At 41.1% G+C, this 23,496-nt stretch overlaps 1 protein-coding gene across 1 annotated transcript in view; it reads right to left on the bottom strand.

The window, feature by feature from the left end:
• CSMD3 (CUB and Sushi multiple domains 3) overlaps window positions 1–23,496 on the bottom strand; it is a 1,169,988-nt gene that overhangs the window by 704,082 nt on the left and 442,410 nt on the right. The window contains exon 10 of the mRNA XM_074943928.1: window positions 741–865. Within this exon, the coding sequence (XP_074800029.1) occupies window positions 741–865 (125 nt within the window). The remainder of the gene's footprint in view (window positions 1–740; window positions 866–23,496) is intronic.

Here is a 23,496-nt window from a genome sequence, read left to right as displayed (position 1 = left end):
GGCTTTCCAGCCCATGGACATAGTTACAAAATTCAGTACCTCATGCAAAGTCTTTTCATTTTATTCAAGGCTGTTCTTCTTAATTTTGTCAAGCTATGAAATAATATTATTTAATATAACAAATATCATGCAGAGTATGGCAAACTGACTGACACAATTAACATTCATGTTCCCATTGGCCTAGAATACTGAAATTTGGTACATTCTTTCATCATAGGTTGCTGAGCACCAAAAAATTGAAATTTTAACATTTAACTTTTCCATTAGAGTTGACCCAAAGGTCAATCTTCCTGATGGATTTCAATCATTCAAGCAGTAAAATTTTGAAATATGGGTCTTGTGAACTAGTGATTGCATACACAATAATCACAAATTTGAAACATGACATTTGTGTCTTAGGTCACTGAACAGTCATCTGTTTTACTTATTTACCAAAGTTAATTTCTTCCATTAGGCTCTCATTTATGGTCAGAAGCCTCCAAATGGAAATCAGTTGTATTCGTCGGGTTTTATTCAAGAAATGGGTAAACAAATGTAAAACCATAAGTATTTTAAACAAAACAGATTGCTCATTAAAGAAATAAGGAAAAGAGGATATAAACGTTGATATATTTGTAAAAAACAAACAAAAAACAATGTGATATTATTTCAGTGTGACATCATTTCAAATGTAAAACAATGTAACAGAGTAATTGTGAAAACCAACAAACCATGATAATAGTTTAAGAATTTGTCTTTACCTTTACACATGGGTCTATGATCACTCCATGCAGCAAACACTTCAGCTATCCTCTGACAGGTGATACTTTTTGCCCCCTGCAACACATAGTCTTCATCACAGGAGAACTGTACTGTTGCTCCCAAGCTAAAATCAGAGTGAGGAAAAATGAATATAATGAGGTGTGTCTTACAAATAATGAATACTCTTCTTTCTTAACCAAAATTGTATCAGGTGCCACAGATGTGGGGAACATTGATGACTCTTAGGCAACAGGAGTTCCATATTGGACACAAAAATCACTTATTGTTTTGTCTGGCAAACATTTCTTAATATAATAGAAGAGAACAGGAGAAAACTAAAAAAGCAACTTTGGGGGCATCCGTTGACTACTATTATTCATGAAATGATGTTAATATTGGCTTCAAAAGGATACTGCTTGTCTGTTTTTCCTATATGGAGGTAACCTTTGGTGCTTCAGACTTGTCAGAGAAGGAAACAGGAACCAAACAATGGAAAGCTGACTCAAAAAAAAAAAAAAGAGGAAACCTAGCAAGCCACAATCTGTAAACATATTGTGGTTGTGTTTGTGCTCTTAAAGGTAAAGGTCCCTTCTTGTTTCCATTAAACAAAGAAAACAGGAGTCAAAAACAGCCAGCATGGACCTAATATGGTGTTCTGAAACCACTATCTTGTTCTCTAGAATAAGAGATTTAATTTTAAAAAACTCTCTAGCTGTTTGTGAAGAAAAACGAAAAATGTGACCAAATGTAAACCACGCAGAAACATCCATGTGAGGCTGCAGAGAGGGTGGAACAATAACTCAGAGATGTAAGCTGCCCCATTCTCCTCAGTGAGATGTTAAGTCAGATATCCAGATATCCATTGTTAACAACTCCATTCCTGATGTAAGAAAGATGTGGGAGTGTCATAAATATAAAGGGAAGGGTAAACCCCTTTAAAATCCCTCCTGGCCAGAGGAAATCTCCTCTCACCTGTAAAGGGTTAAGAAGCTAAAGGTAACCTCGCTGGCACCTGACCAAAATGACCAATGAGGAGACAAGATACTTTCAAAAGCTGGGAGGAGGGAGAGAAACAAAGGGTATGTGTGTCTGTCTATATTCTGTCTTTGCCGGGGATAGACCAGGAATGAAGCCTTAGAACTTTTAGTAAGTAATCTAGCTAGGTATGTGTTAGATTATGATTTCTTTAAATGACTGAGAAAAGAATTGTGCTGAATAGAATAACTATTTCTGTCTGTGTATCTTTTTTGTAACTTAAGGTTTTTGCCTAGAGGGGTTCTCTATGTTTTGAATCTAATTACCCTGTAAGGTATCTACCATCCTGACTTTACAGGGGGGATTTTTTTTTTATTTCTATTTACTTCTATTTCTATTAAAAGTCTTTTTGTAAGAAAACTGAATGCTTTTTCATTGTTCTCAGATCCAAGGGTTTGGGTCTGTGGTCACCTATGCAAATTGGTGAGGCTTTTTATCCAACATTTCCCTGGAAAGGGGGGGTGCAAGTGTTGGGAGGATTGTTCATTGTTCTTAAGATCCAAGGGTCTGGGTCTGTAGTCACCTAGGCAAATTGGTGAGGCTTTTTACCAAACCTTGTCCAGGAAGTGGGGTGCAAGGTTTTGGGAAGTATTTTGGGGGGAAAGACGTGTCCAAACAGCTTTTCCCCAGTAACCAGTATTTGTTTGGTGGTGGTAGCAGCCAATCCAAGGACAAAAGGGTGGAATATTTTGTACCTTGGGGAAGTTTTGACCTAAGCTGGTAAAGATAAGCTTAGGAGGTTTTTCATGCAGGTCCCCACATCTGTACCCTAGAGTTCAGAGTGGGGGAGGAACCTTGACAGGGAGAATCACAGATCAGCACAATTTATTGTAAGTGACATTTTGTTTTGGTTCCACAGGTAGGTGGTGTTTGGGAAATACCGCCACTTATTTCCCACCACACCCAGTCAAGGAGACAATATCAAAGACCCTAGCAGAGGCCATGGCATATTAACAGCCCCCGAGGAGGAGCCAAGTGTCAGGCTCTATCATATTGTGAATATCTGCACAATCTGAGTGCCATCACATTTTAGCAACTCACATGGGTGCACCTTATTTTGTGGGAGGAGTTTGGAAGAGTACTATCTCCTTCCCCTCTCCCACATCTGACCCCTTTTTTCAGAGGTTAAAAATTTGTGATGAAAATTATCTAAAAATATTTTGTGATGTTGTGGGCAATGTGAGTAGTTCCACTAACCCAGTGTGACTACTCAGATGCATAAAGCTACTCAAATATGTAAGTACTAGCATGATCGGGGTCTAAATTCTTTTTATTTTTTATTTGAGAAATACAAGAACACAATATTCCCAGAAGATCTGGGATGAGTGCAGGGCAGAACTCTGTAGAAGACAGTAATTCCTGTCCATACTTTTAATTTTTTAAAAAAATATTATGAAATATTGGCAGGTTTTTGCTTTATTTTAATTACCAGGAAAACACATATGATAGAAAATAAAATATACCATGTTTATGTGATATTTTCTATTCTATATATTGATAATACCACAATTATTACAAATTATAAATTATTATTTGTATTATTATAGCATCTAGGAGCTTCAGTTATGCTTTACTCACTACTACAGAACAAAAAACTAGTTCATGCCCAGTGGAGCTTACAACACACCGATGTGAAAGTAAACAACATAATGGACTAAATGTCTATTTCCAAATGGTACCCACTGTACTTTTGTTGTCATCTGTTTTTGGTAATATATATAGTGCTCTTTTTAAATAAAGAGTGATATACCATAGTAGTTGTCTAAAATTGGTTTAATTTTGTATTGCTCAAGATCATATATTTCATATTAATTTCATTACCCTTGATTTTCAAAAACTATGTTCTTAGATTATAAACTCTGCAGGAAAGAAACATTTTTTCTATGTGTTGCACAGTGCCTAAAACAATGGAATCCTGATCCTAACTGGGGCTTCTGGCTGCCAGCATAACATAACTATTTAAAAGCAACAACAGTACTAATGGCACATTTAATTATAACTCCAATGCAGTAAGGTATTTAAGCATGTGAGCAGACCCACTGACTTCAAAGAACGAATTGGCTGCTTAAAATTACATACATGCGTAAGTAACTTCTTTAATAATTGCACTCTCTGGGTCAATGAAATCTTAAAATACTAAACATATAACCCACCATGTACTTTCCACCTCCACACTATTACACACAATACATGTTTTCTTTCAAAAAGGTTTTATTGTATCTCGATACATTCATTATTATTGTACCAGCAGCTTTGCAAACTCTTTACTCCCCACCTCCCATATTCAACAGCAATAAGGCAGAGGAGTAATCTTTGGTTATGAAACACATTCTGATATGTTTTACAAAATATTTGTTGCCATCTAATTTATGGTAGCTTTCCAGGGCTGCCTGATAAGCCACAGTGTGGCCTGAAATCTTCAGAATTGCATGCTGGGGCCTTGCCCCTGGCATGCCCCTCCAGCCCCCAGCCCTGCCCCTAGCATGCCAGAACTTGTGACAGGGTTCTCAGGAGGCAGCCTTACAGCTGTCTTCCATAGTTCCTGCACTGGGGGAATCCTCCGTGGGCAGATATTGGGCTTTTAGGGCTCCTTTATATTGCTCTGAGCCTTTTACCCAGTACAAAGAAGCTGGAGCAGAGGAGAAGAACTCACTCAATCTGCTCGTTTGACTCAGCTCCTATAAATCTAAGTCTGATTCTGCAAGGGTCTGACTGCTCTGAACTCCTGTTGCAGACAATGGAAGTTCAGAGCATTCAGCCCCTTGCAAGATCTGGCCTTTAAAGCGTAATTACCGCATTCCTTATGTGTGCACATATGATTGTTGTAATACGTTTTATTTCTTTATTGCCTGTTTCAATTCAATTGACAGGCAAAAGATCTGGGCGGAGTGGCTGCAAGTGCAGAATGCACAGCTCACACTTTCATTTTCAACTATTGAAATTTAAAGTACAAACATGATAGAACTAATCATTAGTGAAGAATTATACCAAAGAAAGAGGAGTGAAGCTTGTAGAAAATTAGGATACTTTTCTAATTGTTTTAGGGCCTAACACAACTGGGCCCCGATCCAGTTTGGGGAGTATCACGGGATAGTTCACCATCAAGGGCAGTAGTGCCTAGTGGTCAGCCCCTCTTTCCCCTGCCCTCCCCGCTCCGGAATGGCCCTAATAGATATAAGGACCCTGTTAAGGAATGGCTCTCAGGGAAGAAATCCTGATACTGTACATTTAAGGGACCAAAGCCTTGCAGAGAGGACAGGACAAGGCTCCCCTTCCACCGAACCAGCTGAGAAGCAGTTGGAGAAAGGAAACAGCTCAAAAGCTGCCTCCCACCATCACAGCAGGCAGCCAGAGAGAAGACTGGCCTTTTGAACCCTCCAGATGGAAAAGGCTAATTAGACAGGGTGTTCAGCTGAAGAGAATTGGCACAACCTCAGCTCCAGTAAGAGGGCTGGAGGTGGAACTTCCACTTGAAGAAGGATAAGACTGATTAACCTAAGGCAAAGAGGCCTGAGAGATAACCTTGCTCCTGTGAGAGGGCTGAGAGGGAACTCCTGTCTGAAGGAGGGAGATATTGTTTGACACTACATAACTTCCAGCTCTTGAGAAAAAGAGAGGGCTGAAGAAGGGGCTTATGTTCAAAGGAGGGATAAGATAGACTACTCTATGGCAAGAAGCAACCCAGCTCCAGGAAAGAGGGCTGAAGAGGGAAACTCCTGCTCAGAGAAAGGAAATACTGACTACTCCCAGGCAAGAGATGCAGTTACTCATCACAGCCCAGTTGCTGCGACAAAGGTTGGGAATAGCTTTGAAGGAGTACCACCATAACCAGCAAAGAAGAAGTAGTGAGGAACCATAGATTCCAGGAGACTCCAGGGACCTGGGGAAGATTTAAGAAGCTGGGCAAAGGTAGAAGCAGCCCAAGAAAAATGGCAGAGAGTTTAAAGCAATAGTTCTTAACCACCTGAACAGAGTTCCTGGGCTGGAATCCAGAGGAGAGGATGGCTCAGTTTCCCCTACCCTTCCCCAGACTAGGAGGGAAGGTACAGGCATCAGAAGGAGAAGAGGTCAAGTAGCACAAGCCCCAGATGAAGAGTGAGGCTCAAAAGCCTCAAAAGCCATTAGACTTTGGGGTTTCCTGTTTCAAAGACTTTTCTGTTAACCCTGGAAGCGGAATAGATTGAGCAGTGACCTGGCTGCTGGGTTAGCCCACATCAAACGACAGACTGTCATGGCACCAGAATGACTAAAGAGGCTGCTAAAATGAGGGAATCCCTGCAACACTGCACCTGGACATCATGAGGTACTCTGGAGGCACAGTAACCAGGAGCTTCTGGGCCATAATTAAACATAAAATACAAATATTGATGATGATAGATAAACCTAGACAAGCAACTCAGAGATAAACTCATGAAAGCAAGATAATAGCTTGATGGACTAGTTCAGGAAGGGCCTTCCATGAATAAGGAGTAGCATGGCAGAAAGCGTGAAGGTGCTTTTGGGAGAGGAGAATAAACAGGTGATCAAGGCTGCTTGGTGAGCGGAGGTGGCAGCAGACAATTCAGTGAGATGCAAGAGTGAATACGAAGGGAGGATCTCTGCTGGTAATGGCCTTGTTGATAAGGACAAGAAGTTTGCAAGTTAGGCAGTGGAAGAGAAGAAGCTAGTGAAGGTGGCTCAAAAAGTGGGTGACACAGTCACAACGATGGATCAGGAAGATGATCTTAGCAGTACTATGGATATGAAGGGACAAACCACTCAAATAGTGAGGTCATGAAAATCTAGACTTATAGATAGGTGAGAGAAGTGGAGATTGGAGTCAAAATCATATGATTTTGAAGATATTATATTTATATACTGGTTTTGAATAATCTCAGAAGATATAATGAAGGATCATACTTTTTCAGAAATCAGGGTCACGTAGCAAAAAGAAAAGGAGTACTTGTGGCACCTTAGAGACTAACCAATTTATCTGAGCATAAGCTTTCGTGAGCTAGCTTATGCTCAAATAAATTGGTTAGTCTCTAAGGTACCACAAGTACTCCTTTTCTTTTTGCGAATACAGACTAACACGGCTGCTACTCTGAAACTGGTCATGTAGCAGTCAGCCTCAGCTGGCTACATGAGATTAGAAATTAAATGCTCCTCTACTAACATATATTGATCTTGTAAGTATAAATAGGGTGGGGGAATAGAAAAAATCCATCACAGACAGTGTGAGAGGTGATGAAGGCAGTTATTATGGGGTGGGTGATGAAATACTATTCTGGAAGAGGAAATGAATAAGCCTGAAAATAGTACACATGGAAGATCAACTTTAAAAGGCTTAAAAAATTCAAATAGATTACATCTAAAAATAAATAAAGAAGCCACTGCAAGGTGTTCTGAACTGGGGAACAAAATAAAATCTTGTTAAAACACCTACCATTATAAAGCAAAAAGACAAGATGAATCAAGCAGCACAGCCCTAAAACACTAAATTAATCTGATGGCTACTGAACCATTACATACACAGGGAATTCAGAGAGTAATGGAACATTCTATATATCAGAATTTGTGCAGGATTCACAGGACTTAAAAAGTGTACGGCTTTAAAATATGGCCTGAGAAGTCCTAAAATGCAGCCCTGACCTGCATTTCTCTGTAACTTTATCTGCAAAGGCAAAACAAAGTCTGAATTTCTAGGGAGCACAGTGAACTTCTCTATCCATAAAGAAAGGTGTAAGTAAATATGATTGGGTGCATTTCCTGTTGATTTTCTGAGTTGGTATCAGTGTTGACTTCCTTTTGTTCAAGACGAGATGCAGATGATCAAGGAGACGTAATGTGAACGGAACATGAGAGAGGACATATTCTCTGGACTTGACTTTCTCTAAACAATTGTTGAGGTACAAGAAAATACGAATTCCTCTCTTTCTGAGGTATGCCATGCATTTGGTAAAAATTTAAGGAGCTGAGGACAGATCAAAGAGAAGCACTGTGTATCAATAGTGGAGACCTGCCACTACAAACCTCAGAAACCTCCTGTGGCTCAGGATAATTGTCACATGGAAATAAGCATCCTGAAGTCCAGGGCCACAAACCACTCAGTGATTTAACATGGGAAGGATTGATGCTAAGTGACCATACAGAACCTCTCATATGTGATGAATTTGTTGAGGACACGTAAATTGAGGATAGATCTCATCCCTCCCTTGGATTTGGGGACCAGGAAATACAAAGAATAGAATCTGTTTCCCTGATGCTGCAGAGGGACCTCCTCTACAGCTCCCAGCACACACGAAATCTAGACCTGCTGAAGGAGCAGTAGCTCATGAGGGTCTCTGAAGAGGAATGGGATGGGAAGGAGGGATCCACAGGAATTGATTGGCATACCCGATCTCAGGGTGCTTAGGACCCATGGGTAGTGCATGCCAAGCACCATAAAAGTGACACAGTCTGTCCCCAAACTGGGGAGATAAGAGGCATGGAGGTCATAGCTGAAATGATGTCCTGGACCAGAAAGTCAAAATGGCTGTCTGCTCAATGTTGATCGAGGACAAGCTGTTTGGCTAAAGTTAGACCCAGAGGCTCTCCTCCTCTGTGACCTATGTCCTTTCCTGGAGAAATCCTGCTGTCTAGTAGGGAAGGACAACTTGCTGAACATACTCTGTGAGCAATATTGCTGCTGTTGCAGATACCCCCCAGTCTCCTTGTGGCTGGGGTATAAATTCCCAATGAACATAAAGTAGTCTAGGTCTTGTCATTTTTCTCCAACAACAAAAACCAATCACCAAAAGGTAAGTCCTCTAAGCTCGGATGAAACCTGCAGCTATAGTGGAATTTTGCAACTGTGAAGATGTTCTTATGGCCACAGCTAATGCCATAATTCTGGACAAAGCATCTGCCATGTCAAGAGGCAACTACAACAAAGTTTTGGCCACTAGATGGCCATCCACAATGAATACATTAAACTCCTCCCTGGAGGCTTCTGTCAACTTATCTGTGAACTTGGACACAGCACCCAAATTAAGCAAGTCATATATTGATAAGAGCACCTCTGGTTTTCTATGCACATCTGTAAAGATGAAATTGTGTAAAACTTTCTCCCCATCAAGTCCAGTTAGACTCTTTGTCCTTGGAGGTGGACTTATATCCTCCCTTCTGAGATCTGTCATTCACCACTGTTACCACTACGTGTGGGTTGAAGTCTCTGAGAATTGACTATAGGTGAGAAATTGCTTGAGACCAAGCCTGTAATCTGTTAAACTTTAGACACTAGATAACATGTTTTCTTTTCTTTCTTTCTTTTTTTTTTTTGCAGTGGTGCAAATAGAATTAATATCTTACCAGTACACTGCATGCATGGGAAGGACACAAAGGGGGGCACTACCAAAATGCGGGGGCACGTGACCTCCCCACATGACCACTTGCAGGACTCCTCCTCACCTCACCCCCAGGCCAGGGCCCCCGTGCTCTCCCCATCCCCTCCCCGTGATCCATTGCATGTTACCTGGGAGGGGGCTCTGTCCTCCTCCCACTGTGCTGGAGACTTCCGATCCATAGGGCTTTCTGGAATCGCAGCAGCGAAAGGAGCAGAACATGAGGCCGCTGGGCTACCCCACACCGGCAGCTCCTCTGGCGCAGATGTACCACCCCCAGCCCTGCTACCAGCCCTTCCACACAGCTGCGTCTCTTGATTCTAGTCTGGAGTCTGTACAGCAGCCCCACTGGAGGCCAGGAGTGGGGGTGGTACAACCACACTGGAGAAGCTGCCGGCATGGGGCCACTGCTCCTCCAGTGTCTTTCCAGTACAGAGTACTGGCTATAAATATCTTACTGGTACAGCGGACCGCCATACTTGCACCTCTGTTTGTTTGTTCATACCAGTCTTTTTTTCTCTTGCTTAGTATCATTTAAATCTCTGTTTTTTATAAATAAACTTAGTCTTGTTTACCACAAAAACGTCTCAGTGCTGTGTATTAAAGTGAACTGTGAGTTTTCAACTAATCTAACAGGCTGGTGTGTATGCTGTCTTTATGGAGGCAGCAAACTTAATTTCTGTAAGTGTCACAATGAGAGAAACTGGACCCTGTACAGCGACTCCATCCCAGAGAGGGCAAACAAATGATCAGCCTCAACTAAGACCCAATACAAGGACAGCATCAGTATTGTGGATGAATGTGTAATTAATTCTTTGGATACTGGAAGAGGCATCATGCTTCCAACTGATACTAGAACAAATGACAGTGCCAGAACCAAGGCCAGTACCAAGCCTGATCATGAGATCTGTAATACAGATGTTTTTGGTGTCAAAGGTAGTGTTTGCACCAATGAGCTCATCGGTACTAAAAAGGACATTCGCTGCAACTCTGCACTCTGAGTGCAATCAGTTAGTGCTGAATACAGTGCCAAAGCCCTGCAATCCAACTAGACAGTGCCATGGGCACAATAGAAGAAGATGAGGAAGAAGCCATAGTCACAGAAAGCCCTTGAACTACTGAGGAATCTGTAACAGAAAGGCAGAGCTGGTCTGATGCCACCTGGTGTGGAAATTGTTAGTATTGACACAAAAGTCATAGGTGCCAGACTCAATACATGTCCCATGGCCGATACCAGAATCAATGACACAGTATACATCCAGTGTCAGCATGGTACCTGGGCAGGAGTGGTTAGATGGCCAAGCTCCAGCCTGTTGACCAATCCTCTTAGAAGATGATGTTGAACCTCCCTGATCTCTAGAGGTCTCGGCAGAATAACCAGAGATGGGTAGGTTGGCACCCCAGACAGAGGTATGGGAGGAATATGGAAGGTCAAGCAGAAACGTGTACGTGTGAAGGAAGTCTGGCGGGAGGTGCAGTCTTAAAATTGGGATTGGGAGATTTGGGCATGAAACACAGCCTGGAGTGGGAAGTGTGTATGCATGGGATTGGGAAAGTATTGGTTGAGGGCAGCCTGGAGGCAGGGTCTGGACTGATCTGGATGCGGGAAGAGTGAAGAATCTAGACAGGACAGCATGTTGAGCTACAAAGCAGGGAGAGGAGCTGGAAGTTAATGCAGGGATTAGTGACAAGTTTTGAATAGGATTTCCTCTCCATCTATTCTGTGTTTAAAATGCTGTTTAAACTCCAGATGGACAATGAAGATGAATGTCTTTTAATCTGTGCCCCTTCCACTGAATGATTATTCCCTGCAGTATATTTTCTAGTACTTTGGCCAACACAGTTTTCAATTCTCCAAACAATGGGGCTTCCACAATTGCCTATGGGAAACTGCTCTACATTCTAATAGATCTCAGATAGGATGTTTATTGATATTTTTATCTAAATTACTTGCTCTAAATTTTATCCCACTGTTCCTAGTTATAACCTCCTTTCCATCCCACACCTGTTCTATCCTAGTTAAACCGTAAATTACTTTAAAAAATAGTGTTTATATCACTAGAGACACAAACTTCAATTCCAGATGGCAGTAGATATACATGCACAAGATAATGCCAATATTATAGCTATTTTAAGTAGAACTCTATAGCCACAGTAAAATATGGCTCTTGGCAGATCAACCACAAATGCTGAGCCCTGTAGACCATAGGCTCTCAAAACCTGGCTGATTAGATATTATTCTAACTGGTACTTCTGGGACTAAATTCTATCCCTTTTGTATAATGAACATGTGCAAACATAGTGCCTTCAGAAAGCGTATGCATACATACTGCAGGCTACCACGACAAATGAAAACCATCTAAGTACATGGAATGTATCAGGAAAAAAATCAACTAGTTTTTAGCATTACAATTACTACAGCTGAATCTCTGAAAGTTACCCTGGCAACTGTACAGCTATTGATAACGTTAGAAAATACAGTCTTCTCACGAGAGAGATTTTCTTCTTTTTTCGGTACTTTAAATTGTAAGCATAAAAATAAACTTTCAAAACTACCCACAGATTATTGAGTGCCTGGGGCAGAGGTGCCAATTCCCACATGGCATGGCACTCAGTTTCTCCAATATAGTCTTTGGCGCACTGATTATGGATGTGATTTAACCCTCCAGCCAAGTCACAGAGAGAGTTCTACCATTCTGGGGCAGTGGAGTTCCCAAGTCAAAGTTCAACATAAACCCAAACCAAAAGAATCTTAAGTTCTGCTGGGCTCTGCTTTCAGCTGCCTTACTTTCAGATGCAACCCAGCTGCAGCAGCTTGTCTTAATATCCACTTCCAGGTTTCTGGTAAGAAATCAGACCAACAGTCTATATTAGGCCTACTCTCTGACAGGGAAGGTCCTAGCAAACCACAGGCTTCAGTCAGCTTCTAGTCCCATTGGGGCATCTCACATCACATGGGCAGTGCCAATCTGCTCTCCTTCCCAGTCCATTCTTATGTCATCTGCCTCTCTCATTTTAACTGCCCCCCTACAAGCCTGACAGCTTTTACAGGTGAAGCAGGTCAGAATGAATTCAAAGTAGTGGCAGTGGAGTCTGCACACAGTGTTAAATGGATAGTAATCCATTCATATACTTTTTAAATGGTAGCAATATTTCTGGGGGGAAAATCAATAATGAACATTTAAAAAAATCTTTTTCACTTGGTGTCTGTTTCGGGTGTCATCAAGATTTAATTTATTTTTTGGTGACTTCACATCTTGAAATGTAAAAAGTAAAATATGTAATTTAAAAGAAAAAAGGAAAATAAAATAATTTCCTGTTCTATGCTCTGATGTCTCACAATATTAGAAAAGCTAGTTTATTGAGTTGTACTTTAGAGAAACATCCAGAAATTGAGGATCTATGATTGGGTATACAAATCCCACACATTTTTCATAAAAAATTCTGTGTTACATATACAGAATTTAATCAACTGCAAGATATGTTTTACTCTTTAAATAAATAATGGTTTTGCTATTCATATAAGTCAGAATAGCCAACTCAAAGATGACCAAGGATTTTCACATGCTGCGGAATTCTCAGGAGGCTGGTTGTGCCAATTATGCCGCTTGAAGAGGCAACAGGTAACCAAAATCTGGCACAAACAGGCAAATTGGGGAAGGGGCGGGGGAGAAATGAGTGACCTGATGGAGAATATGGTGTGTGGAGATTCTGAACAAACAATAATGCTTTTTTTCAGGCACGTGAAATTCAGTTCATCCTCATATGAGTTTTCTTACTACCGTCTCAATTCTTATTTTTGATCAACTGTGGCCCTGCATACCCTACCATGGCCATAATTTAGACACATTCTACTGATGTAGACACATTCTACTGATACTAACAAAATGAAAATGCAGAGGAGGGGTCAGAATTGGCTTTAACTTTTTGTGCAGGTCCTCAAATACAATTTTCATTACCCTGTTCTCCTAAATGTAGATCACTCCTGCCACCACTGCTGCACTACATGTACCTAAGGAGTTTGGGAAGAGCACGTGAGATTATTGTCTGGAACATCCACAACCTCAAATATCTCATTTATATCAAAAGGGGACCATAGGAATTTCTTGATCATGGTCTTTTTTTCTCTTAAGAAAAAAGAGGAGCAGAGCTATTTGTGCTGTAGCCTGGAAATAGTTGCAAACATTATTTCCCTCCCAAGGGACAAATCTTCAAATAATGTAGGACTCTGGCCTTACTGGAGGATTGTATGGGCATTCTGGTAAATTTTAATTCTGATGTATCCAACTAATTAACACAATTGTGAAATATTGTCTCCATCTGTTAGATGGAAAAGCTAAGGCAAGAAAGGTTAAGGGTAACATTTTCAAAAGTACCTACATGACTTAGGCACTTTTCAGTAGGAATCAGGTGCCTAATTTTATGTAGGTGCTTTTGAAAATTTTACACTGTAGCACTAGGAATTAAAGGAGTGATACTAAACTTCTAAACCTTCTAAAATTCTCATGTAGACATAACAATTGTATGTGCTAAACTCACCAATTTATAGATTAGGGGGAGCCTAGAGTTTACCTCCATCTACTAAAGTGTGTGAAAACTGCAAACTGCCTTGTTTTCGCTAGGATTTTTCATATTTTTTATTACCATGTGTAAGAACACATCTTTTTTTCTTAATCTAGAGAAGGCCTAAGTGACTGAATTTTGGCTGAAGAGAGAGTAGGTGTCACAATGAAGATGGAACCTCAGAAGACCTTCAGTGATTCCATTTTATTAGTTATTCAGGTGACTCTGTACACATGTACAGCCAGAGGCTACACTGGCTGGTCAAAAGGGGAACCACATTAGCTTCAGGCAAATCGCTGACACAGAGTAAAGGAACTTGTAATGGTACTACCACCATCAGCAACAAATCAGCCACATCCCATAGCAAAGGTTCTCCCAGAATTCAGAGCTCTTTGGCAATGGATTTCATGGATCTGAAAGTCCACCCTGGAAAGATGCTGGGGAAGTGTTTATGAAAAACCTTTAGGGAAATTCACTGTCAAACTTCCAGGCACTAGCAATCAATTTGTTTACATATTCAAAGCTATCATAGGACGGGAAACGGATTACATTTATTAATACTAATGTCATGAAAGCAGAGAATTATCTTTATGGAAGACAAAGTTCAATTCAAAGGATGGTTAGTTTAGTGCTTGTGGTGCTAGTGTAACAAGAACAGAATCCGGTCGTCGGTGCGTGGGGTCGAACCTGGGACCTCTGGAGCTAAATGCATGAGCCTCTACTACATGAGCTAAAAGCCATATCCCCCTTAGCTAAGGCTGTAGAGCAGACTCATTAATCTTCTCTCTCTTAGTGGGGTTGGTGCTACTGGATGGGACAGAACACCACACCCGGAGGGTGTGTGGGTTACACTAGCGTAGGACTCAATAAACCCAGGTCCAATTTCCTTTTCTGCCACAATTTTTGTGTGTGACTTTGGGCAAGACCTTTAGGGCCAGACTTTTAAATGGTTTTCAAAATCGCCTTGGTAAAATCAGTGGGAGTTAGGTACCTAAACACTTCTGAAAATCCCACTGGGCACTTCTTTGCATCTTAGGCATCTAAATACCTTTTAAAATCCAAATCTTCATCTCGCTGTGCCTCAGTCCAACCTGAGTAAAATGGAATAATAATACTCCCCTACCTCATAGGGTGGTGTGAGGATATATACTTAAAATACTGTGAGGTGCATATACACGATGGAAATGGGGGCTAGATAAATTGATTGAGAGAAATTGCTGAACATACTTAACATTTAAAAAATCAACAGTTACCAAAATTACCACACAATGGGGCTTGTCTGTATGGAGAGTTAGTGCATAGCAAGCTGGGGTGTAAATCTACAGCACCCTAGCGGGCTGTGCACTAAGCATTCATGTGGACCCAGATGCTGTGCGCGAACAGTTCCTAGTGAGCACTAACCTATTGCTGTTTGAAACAGCAGTATACAAGGGGAACATTATGTCTAGTCTCCTTACAAGGGGAGGGTCATAACTAACTTAGTCCTATCCCCTATCTTAGGCCATAGTTCCTGCAATGTGATGCATGCAAGGTGGTCCTTGTGAACATTTCATTGAAGGATGAATAGCTTAAGCATGTATTGGTTGAGGATAGTAAAGAAAAGCTAACTAGGAGACTTAAAGGTAAGATTCCAGAGATGTCCCCACTGAAAAAAAAATACAAAAAACACCTTTATTTCTGATTTAAAACATCTATTTCAGGATAGGAAATGCTATCACTGAGTCTCCTTGACTCTATTTCAACCTTTAAAAGCCAGTTATGCTCAAATAGACATTTAGAATCAGAAACAAAGCTTTTAAAATTTCAAAACACAGCAATGGGGATTCTTACATCAGAAAAGAATATCCAAAACAGTAAGTGCATTGTGTCAGATTCCAAGGGACACTGTAAAATTCTGCAATTTGTCTCAGAGCTTGTCTTACAACTTTTCTGAGGATATGTGAGAACAGGTTTGTTGGGAAAGCAGCCAGTTGCCATATTACTTACTATGACTGGAATAAAATGCTCCCCCTGGTCCTAACACACACACAGTTAAAAGGCTATGGAAAGTGGTGACAGGATACTGGCCAGGTGAGAACCCAAGAATTCTTATAAAACGTTCTGATGTTGTGTTAAACCTGTATGGAAAGGAGATTCTGAGGAGTCTTTCTACAAACACTCTTTCTTCATTCCCCTAAAATGTTGTGTTTTTGACTTAAGGTGTCTGCACAGTCAATTCTTGTTGGGGACTGGCAGCTTGCTCACACTAAGGCTATAATTACTAAGAATTTAAGTTTCTGATTCTCCTCTCTCTATTGGTTAGAAGGCCACCCATAAGACAGTAAGACTGCTCTTTAAATCAAGTTAAAGGTTTAAGTTTGGGTTGTGCTATTTTTCTTCTCTGTAATGAATAATACATGATGAGGATTTTTTTAATTGCTTTTTATGTTTTAAAAAATAAGGACTTTTCCCCTTGGAAATCTAGTTATCTTGGAAGACTGGCAACTGGAGAGCCCTTAGGGTGATCATATTACATGTTTGGAGGAAGTGAAATCTGATCAACTGGGAAGAAGAGAGATTTTTATTCATCCTGCTAAGCTTCGTCTTTGTGTGTGTGTGTGTGTGTCTGTGTGCCTTTTTTGAGACTCCTTTAATGTAAACAAGTGATCAACTTGAGAGAAAACACATCAGTCATTCAATATCCCACAGTTCTGCTCCTTCAATTAAGCTGTAAGAAATCTCATAATCCACATTTCTGAGACTGCTAACAAGTCTTCCAGGGAAAACTCGTCTTCATTCTCCTAATATGTGTGAATTAAAAACAAGCAAGGAAACATCCCCTAGCCCTTTCAACCCTTTCCTGTATATTATAAAATGGCTATAAAAAGAGGGTTTTTTCCTTCTTTACAAGTCACACCCCCAAATGTGGTTCCTTAAGTAAAGTTAATGAGACTCTTCAAGGACCAAAGTGATAGTGTCACCTATAGGAGAAAAGGAATGTTTGCTAACACAAGGGATGAATCAGTTGATGTTTTTAAATGGCAATATAGTTATTTCTAATCAAAATGCTTTTTAAAAAAATGTTTTTTTTTATCTTTATCTGACCTGGATTTATTGTTAAACTATTCACCATAACTTATAAACAGGTGAAAGAAAGAAGAAGAAGAAGCCTTTTAACTAGGAAATAGAAAATTTCACTGGGGCGGGGAATGACAGATACTGACTTATTTTTAAGGAATCCATTATAATAGAAGCTGGCCCAGTCTACTTTTCTAAGAAAAGCAGGAATAGGAATAGGAGGCCTGGCTAATAAGGCAATATTGTACTAGACAGGAGCTGTTCTGAGAAGAGACTGCCCAGAGAAAAGCTGCCAGACCAGACTCTTCCAATCTTTAAAAAAATCAAACCAGAGTTGTTTGAACGTCTGGATAAAATGGCAGGTTTCAGAGTAGCAGCCATGAGGTGTCTGCCCTGAGGAAACTTGGCAGAATATCTTTGAGGTGACAGAAAAGCCAGTGGGAAAGCTGTATACTTTGGGAAGTTACTGGAGTTCTTATATTAATGTGATACCAACTCAATAACTGCTTCCAAGGGGCCTAGTACATAATGGAAATGTTTTATACTTTACAAGCTACTTTTTCTTATATTGTCTCTAAGGATGTCTATTGAATAAAAATGTTTGATCTCCTATTACTCCTACAGAGTCGGATTCTTATACTGACCACAATAATTCTTGTTATATTAAAGCTGTGGGTAAGATAATAGCATAACATTGTCTTACACTAGCCATTCTACAATACCCAGAAGGAGACAATGTCCTTTCTCTGAGAGCTTACAAACTAACATGGTTTCAGCCCTGCAAACTGATGAGCATCCTCAGCTATAACTGAAGACAACAAGAGCAAAAGGTGCTCCCAGAATAAAACCCACATAAGTGACACAAAACACACAGCAGTGCTGTGATTTAGTGTTTTTGTTTGTTTGTTTAAAATGGTATTGGGTGGGTGCCATGTTTGTTGAAGTGGGTTTGTATTTATGAGCAGCAGAAAAATGAAAAAAATGAGGGTAAAGCTGGTTTCCAAACAAACACAGAATACATCTATTTGCATTCACTATATTTAGTGATTTTTTTTCTTATTTTGTAGAATTCACAACTTCAAAGTGATCAGTATAGGGAAAATATTAGATAAAGTTAGGACCAAAAGTAAGGTTTGAGGGTGGGTTAGCTTTTACAAAATTATAATATTTCTATGAGTTTTGTATATTTAACTTCCAAATGAAATATGTTTTCCCCTCTTCCTGTCCCTGAAAACCAAAATATTTTGATTTTGAAAAGCTGCTGCAGTGCCTCAGGGGAGTTGTAGTTTGGGCACCTCGTGCTATCATTCTTCTCATGCACCATGGTGTCCCCTCTTGATTAGAGGAGGTGATGCATCATACTGATTGCATGACTGCAGTGCACCATGGGAGATAAAGTCCGGATGAAAAGTCTGGTCCATAGAGAAGAATAGCAGAATAGGTCCTTGTTGTTTTAGCTAGCCCTATCTAAAATAATGTACATTGCTGCCAAGTTTTGAAGATGCAATGACATTTCTTGCAGGATCAAAATTTGTTAGGGGACCAGGAAAAATGTGGCTTAACCTAACTCTGCCCCCCTCTCTCCTTCCGTTGTTCTCTCTCAGTTTGCCCTTCCACCATTTGTATTACAGCTCCATTCCCTCTCATAACCTGCCTGTAGCGAGGGACTTTTAGCCACCACTTGCTCTTCTTCCCTCGCTAGCTGTTTCATTCCTGTCTGCTAGTCAGCAGCAGGTGTTTCATGTATCGTGTTGGGTAACAACAGGAGAAGACTCCATGTTTCTAAAACTGAGCTGGCTTTTCATTAAGAAAACTATTTACCCAGATGCTGTAATTGTATCTAGCATTCCAGCCATGTACATACAAACTGACTTCCTCCAAACACTTCTCTCCTGCAACCTTTGTTCTCCCCCTTCCTCCTCCCCAAGTTCTGTGCAGGTCGCTACATCTTTTCTTTTAACAATTGTTGTTGTTGTGTCTTTAATCAAGTGTTTGCTAACCTAATGGTGGCAGAGGTTACTAATACATATCTTGCCCTAGGACATAGCTGATACTGCCATCTAATTGTGGTCAGCTGCACCTCATAGTCCTTCAAGCACACTGATCTTCTCACCAGTCTCCCCCTTTTTGTATATGTTATCTTTGTTGATAGACTCCATCATCTGTTCCACAGTCATCTTTCTCTATCTGACCACATCCCCTCTCTGTGTCTGCAAAGGCTCTCCTAGCAAATTTTATGGCTGCTGGCCTTGCATCAGTGCTTCTCCTAGCCCTCCTTGTAATACTAGTTGCTCTGCGGTGCTTTTGAATTGGTGTTCTGACAATTCCCACACTGCATCCTGGTATGCTAACTATTTCTAGGGACCCCAGACTTCTGAAGGTTTCTGATAGGTGTGCAAACAATCTGGAAAAATAGACAGCCATCCCTTTAGTTGCTAGACTCACTTACCACACTTTGATCTAGATTTTTCCTTAATAGCTCCCAGTTTCTCAGTATCTGGCTGGAATTTCTCAGAAATCAACACATGTCCAATGTAGAGGACCTCAGTTTTCCTCAGCTTCAGCTTCTCTGCATTCAGCCTAATATTCTGCTCCCAGAACCTGTTTAGAAGTTGCTGCAGCTTGGTATCATGCTCCAGAATTTCCTTTTATTTGACATCACTTTCTCCTACAGTAAGAATGTCATCTGCTACAATCTTGATGCCTAGAAGTCCCTCTAGTGCCTCAATCAGTTTACAGTGGATCACCTCTGCAGCCAGTTGCAAAGGAATGGCAAAGATTGTTGGTTGGCTGGATGGCTCAGCTAGCTCAGAGACACACTTTGCTAGTATCAACAGGTTTCATGATGGCTCCTCTTTGCAGGCTTGCCAGTTCCTTCTTCAGTGACTTCAACAGTGGAACTCTGTGTTTTGGTAGGCTCATGGACTGCACAACAGGGTCTATGTCAAACTTCAGCCTGCCCTGTAGGTGTTCATCTTCTTGAAATATGTCCTGATAGTCTGTTAGAATTCTGGATGGAGTCCAGGGTGACTGTTCTCTTTCTTCTGTCATGCCAAAGATAGCTCTGGTGTTGTACTGTGATCAGATCCATGGCTTGCACAGCAGTGGATAGCATGCCTGTGTCTCAACTAATATAAATTCCAAGTGATAACATCACTTGTTTCATGGGTTTCTTATTGACAGCCTGAATTTGCCCACTGGCCTCAGAATCCTTTTATTGTACATCCCTAGCAATTGATCACATTTCTCAGCCTAGTGTTGCTTTTCAGTATTGCTAGGATTACTTTGCTGCTGGCTGCACAATCCATCTCAAATCAGATCAGTTGTTGACCTAAAAGCATAACTGCAGATATGGCAGTTGAATGGCTAGCGGCCTTCCTCCGCAGTGTGTGTACATTGAGCATCTTCTGGATCTGCTAATTTCACACTGCAGTTATCCTCCTCTTCATTAGAAATCTCAACATCCTCAATTTCTGCACGTACTGCTGTTTTGTTTTGTTTTTTTTCCTTCCTAGGGTAGCTGTGGCAGGGGGACATAAAGCAGCTCTATTTCCCACACCCCTTGCACCATTGCCCATAGGTATTTTCCTTTTCTGCCTTTCATGTTGCTTTGTTGATATGCTAGACCATGATGATTGCATCCTCAGTTAGTCTCTGCCCTGATTCTTAGGTATCTTTAGCTTGAACTTGTGTACGTGTTCTGCACTAGTGGCTATTGTTTTTGATCTTTTCCCTGGACAGTTCAGCTACCCTTGCTAGAGGCATTTCTCTAGGGTTAGATCTGTTTCTTTCAGCAATCTCTTCCATAAGCTGGAAACCCATGTGCTACAAATGATCCTGTCTCTGCTTATGGAACTTTTAATGTTTCCAAAGTTACATGTGCATGTGGAGGCCACAATTCTCAGCTCTGTAATGTAAGTATCTATTTCTTCTTCTGCATCATGGTTTTGGGTAAAAAAACCCAGTCTTTCTCTACAATTTCATTTTGTTGGGGTCACAGTATTCGTCCAACACCTTTATCAGCAGTTCCTGTGTTTGGGGTATTATTTCAGGTAACAGTATCTCACTCACTACTTGTCCTTTTCCCCCCAATGAGATAGTTTCAAAAATATTTTTTTCTTATTTTTACCTTAATTTTCTCATCTTTAGCCCCATAGCCAGCTATATATAAAAAACTCAGTTCTTGTTTCCACTGCTTCTATTTTTGTGTAAGATTTTTTTGTCTGGCAATCAAGCTTTTCTGGTGGCTTGAGTCCCTCCATGCTGCTTGCTTGCTCTATTTCTAGCTGCTGCTTTGTTTTCCTTTTGCTCATACTCTCTTCTTTGCTGTGCATCTCTGTAGGCTGACTACTGCCACCGTATTTCCTGAACCTTGTGTTGGGAGAGGACTCCATTTTTCTAAAATTAAACTCGCTCCTTATGAAGAGAACTATATACAGAGGTTCTGTGCTTGCAGCTAGCATTCCAGCCATGTGCAAAGAGACTGACTTTCTGGAAACTCCTCAAAACTCTTTGCTTCTCTCTCCAAGCTCTATGCAGGTTGCTACAGCAATGTCCAAGGTGTAGAGCAGTGAGAGGTGGGAAGGACAGGCACCCTGGCTGCCTATCTCTCCACTATTCTTCAATCACTAGACGCACCCAACTAATCCAAACACAATCATCACATGCAGCCCAACACCCAGATTGCAAGGGGCCTTATTTACAGAGAGAGTTGCGGGGGAATCAGTTGAAGATGCCTGGGTCAGCTGTTGTGATGACTTGGAGTAGCTGAGGGAATGTGGTGGAGCTGGCTAGGGAATGAGGGAGGCTAGTTCCTCACCTTGTACTGCTATTGGTTCAATTACCTACCATCACCACCACCGCCGCCTCCTCCTCCTTTACCTGGCTGTTGCTTCCTGGTGGTGTCCATCAGGAAGAGTGGTGTGACAAGAGGAGGAGACTGTGCTTAGCTGCCTGCTTATCAGGTGCCACAGCAGACCAGTAGTAGGATGAGCAACTGCAGGCATATGCCTACTGCTTGCCCACAGGTTAGCTGATTATGTGATAATTCTGCTGAGATGCAAGGCAGGCAGACAGGGGCCGGCAGGGAGAATGATCCCATAAGATGCAAGGATAAATGAAATAAACTGACTAGCCTGTGTTTCGTTTCTCAGCTTGTGGGAGTGGGGGGTAGGGTTGGGGGGGGGGATCAGAATTAATTAAGAGTGAACCTCTTCTTAAAATCCCTTCCTATTCAAGAATCTCAGATATCACTAGTTACATCAGGAAGGATTTTTCCGCAAATATAATTTTTAACTAGACTTGACTGCTTCCCTGTGTCCCCAGAATGCATGTACAAGCTCCGTGGCTTCTGCCTACCACCTCTTTGAAGAACAGAGGCTGGCTTGGTACTGCACTAGACTCATCAGTTGAATATCTGTATCCCAAGGAAAAAGGAGACTGAGCTCTGCCTGCCTCCATTGTCACCACTGTTGAAGTAACAATATGCATTGCTTGCAATCTGCCATAACCTTCCTCTGCTAATTACATTTTCAAAAGGGCTGAGTATTGCCACAGTCTCCCCATAGCAGACCCAGTGTACCCAAGGGGTTCACGAGAGCCTGCTCACCTGCTTCTGACATCTGGCTTGATTTTACCTGCTAATTCACTATCGCTGCACTACTCATTATGAAGTATTATTATTATTAATGATGTGTTAAGCAACAACAACATGCTTGGTCTTATGCAACACAGGAAATAGGGATGGTTCCTGCTCTGATGGGTTCATAATCTGAAAAAAAATGCAGAGAAGATAGAACACTGTGAGACTCACAGAAATAGGAGTTGGAAATGAGTTGGCGATATTTTGGTTTGCTTGGTTTTTATGTGTTGACTGTTAGCTTACTTCCACTGATGAGCTGCAGAGGCTTATCAGGAAGTATGTGAGCCCCCTGTAAGAGAGATGGCCTTTGGGGTCTCTCTCAATTTTTTTTTAAATGAAAACTAAAGGTGAGATTTTCAGAAGCATCTAACTGAATTAGGCACTTAAATCCCATTGAATTTAAATCTAACTTTGGCATCTAACTCATTTAGGCACTTTTGAAAATCCCACCCTAAGTCTCTAGTACTGCCTCCCTTTTATTTTCCCTCAAAAATTGCATCAGTTTTCACTTTTTTCACGGCTAACCCCAGTACATATTAATTGCCAAGACTAAAAGGAGTGCTCCAGTGCTGTTGGAGGCAACTAGGACAGCGTAAAGGAATACACAAACAGTATTTAAATAAAACAATTTAGTAAAGTTTGATGTGTGCCCCCAAATCCTCTCACTAGTCCTCCTTAAGATGCTTAGATTGCTCCAGTGCATAGTGGTGTGATAATTAAGAAGAGAAAATTAAGTATATATCAGGGAGGGAAGGAGACAGGAAAAAAATGTTTCACAACAACCCCCAAAACATTACATCCAGTTTCAGGTGTTAAAATTATCAGCTATCTCCATTATTGCCAAGACTGCACCAGCTGCTAACAGGGGAATTTCCTTCTTGTAGGTGCACATGGGGACGTGTACCAGTAGCCTGAACAAACTCCAACACTGACAACTGCTCTAGAATGCAAGAGATGGGGGCAAGCTGCTTCTACACTGAGTTGAGAGAGCTATCACCATTGCAGCCTGCCTCTCCCCTCACCAGCGCATGCCTGCCTAGTCCTGACCCTGCCTGATGACCATTAAAATGGTACTTTGAATGAGCCTGAAAGTTGTCA

This window comes from Natator depressus, chromosome 2, assembly GCF_965152275.1.
Source record: "Natator depressus isolate rNatDep1 chromosome 2, rNatDep2.hap1, whole genome shotgun sequence".
Classification (NCBI taxonomy): Eukaryota; Metazoa; Chordata; order Testudines; family Cheloniidae; genus Natator; species Natator depressus.
The sequence above is the reverse complement of the archived record's forward strand: the minus strand, read 5'-3'. Positions and strand labels throughout refer to the sequence as shown.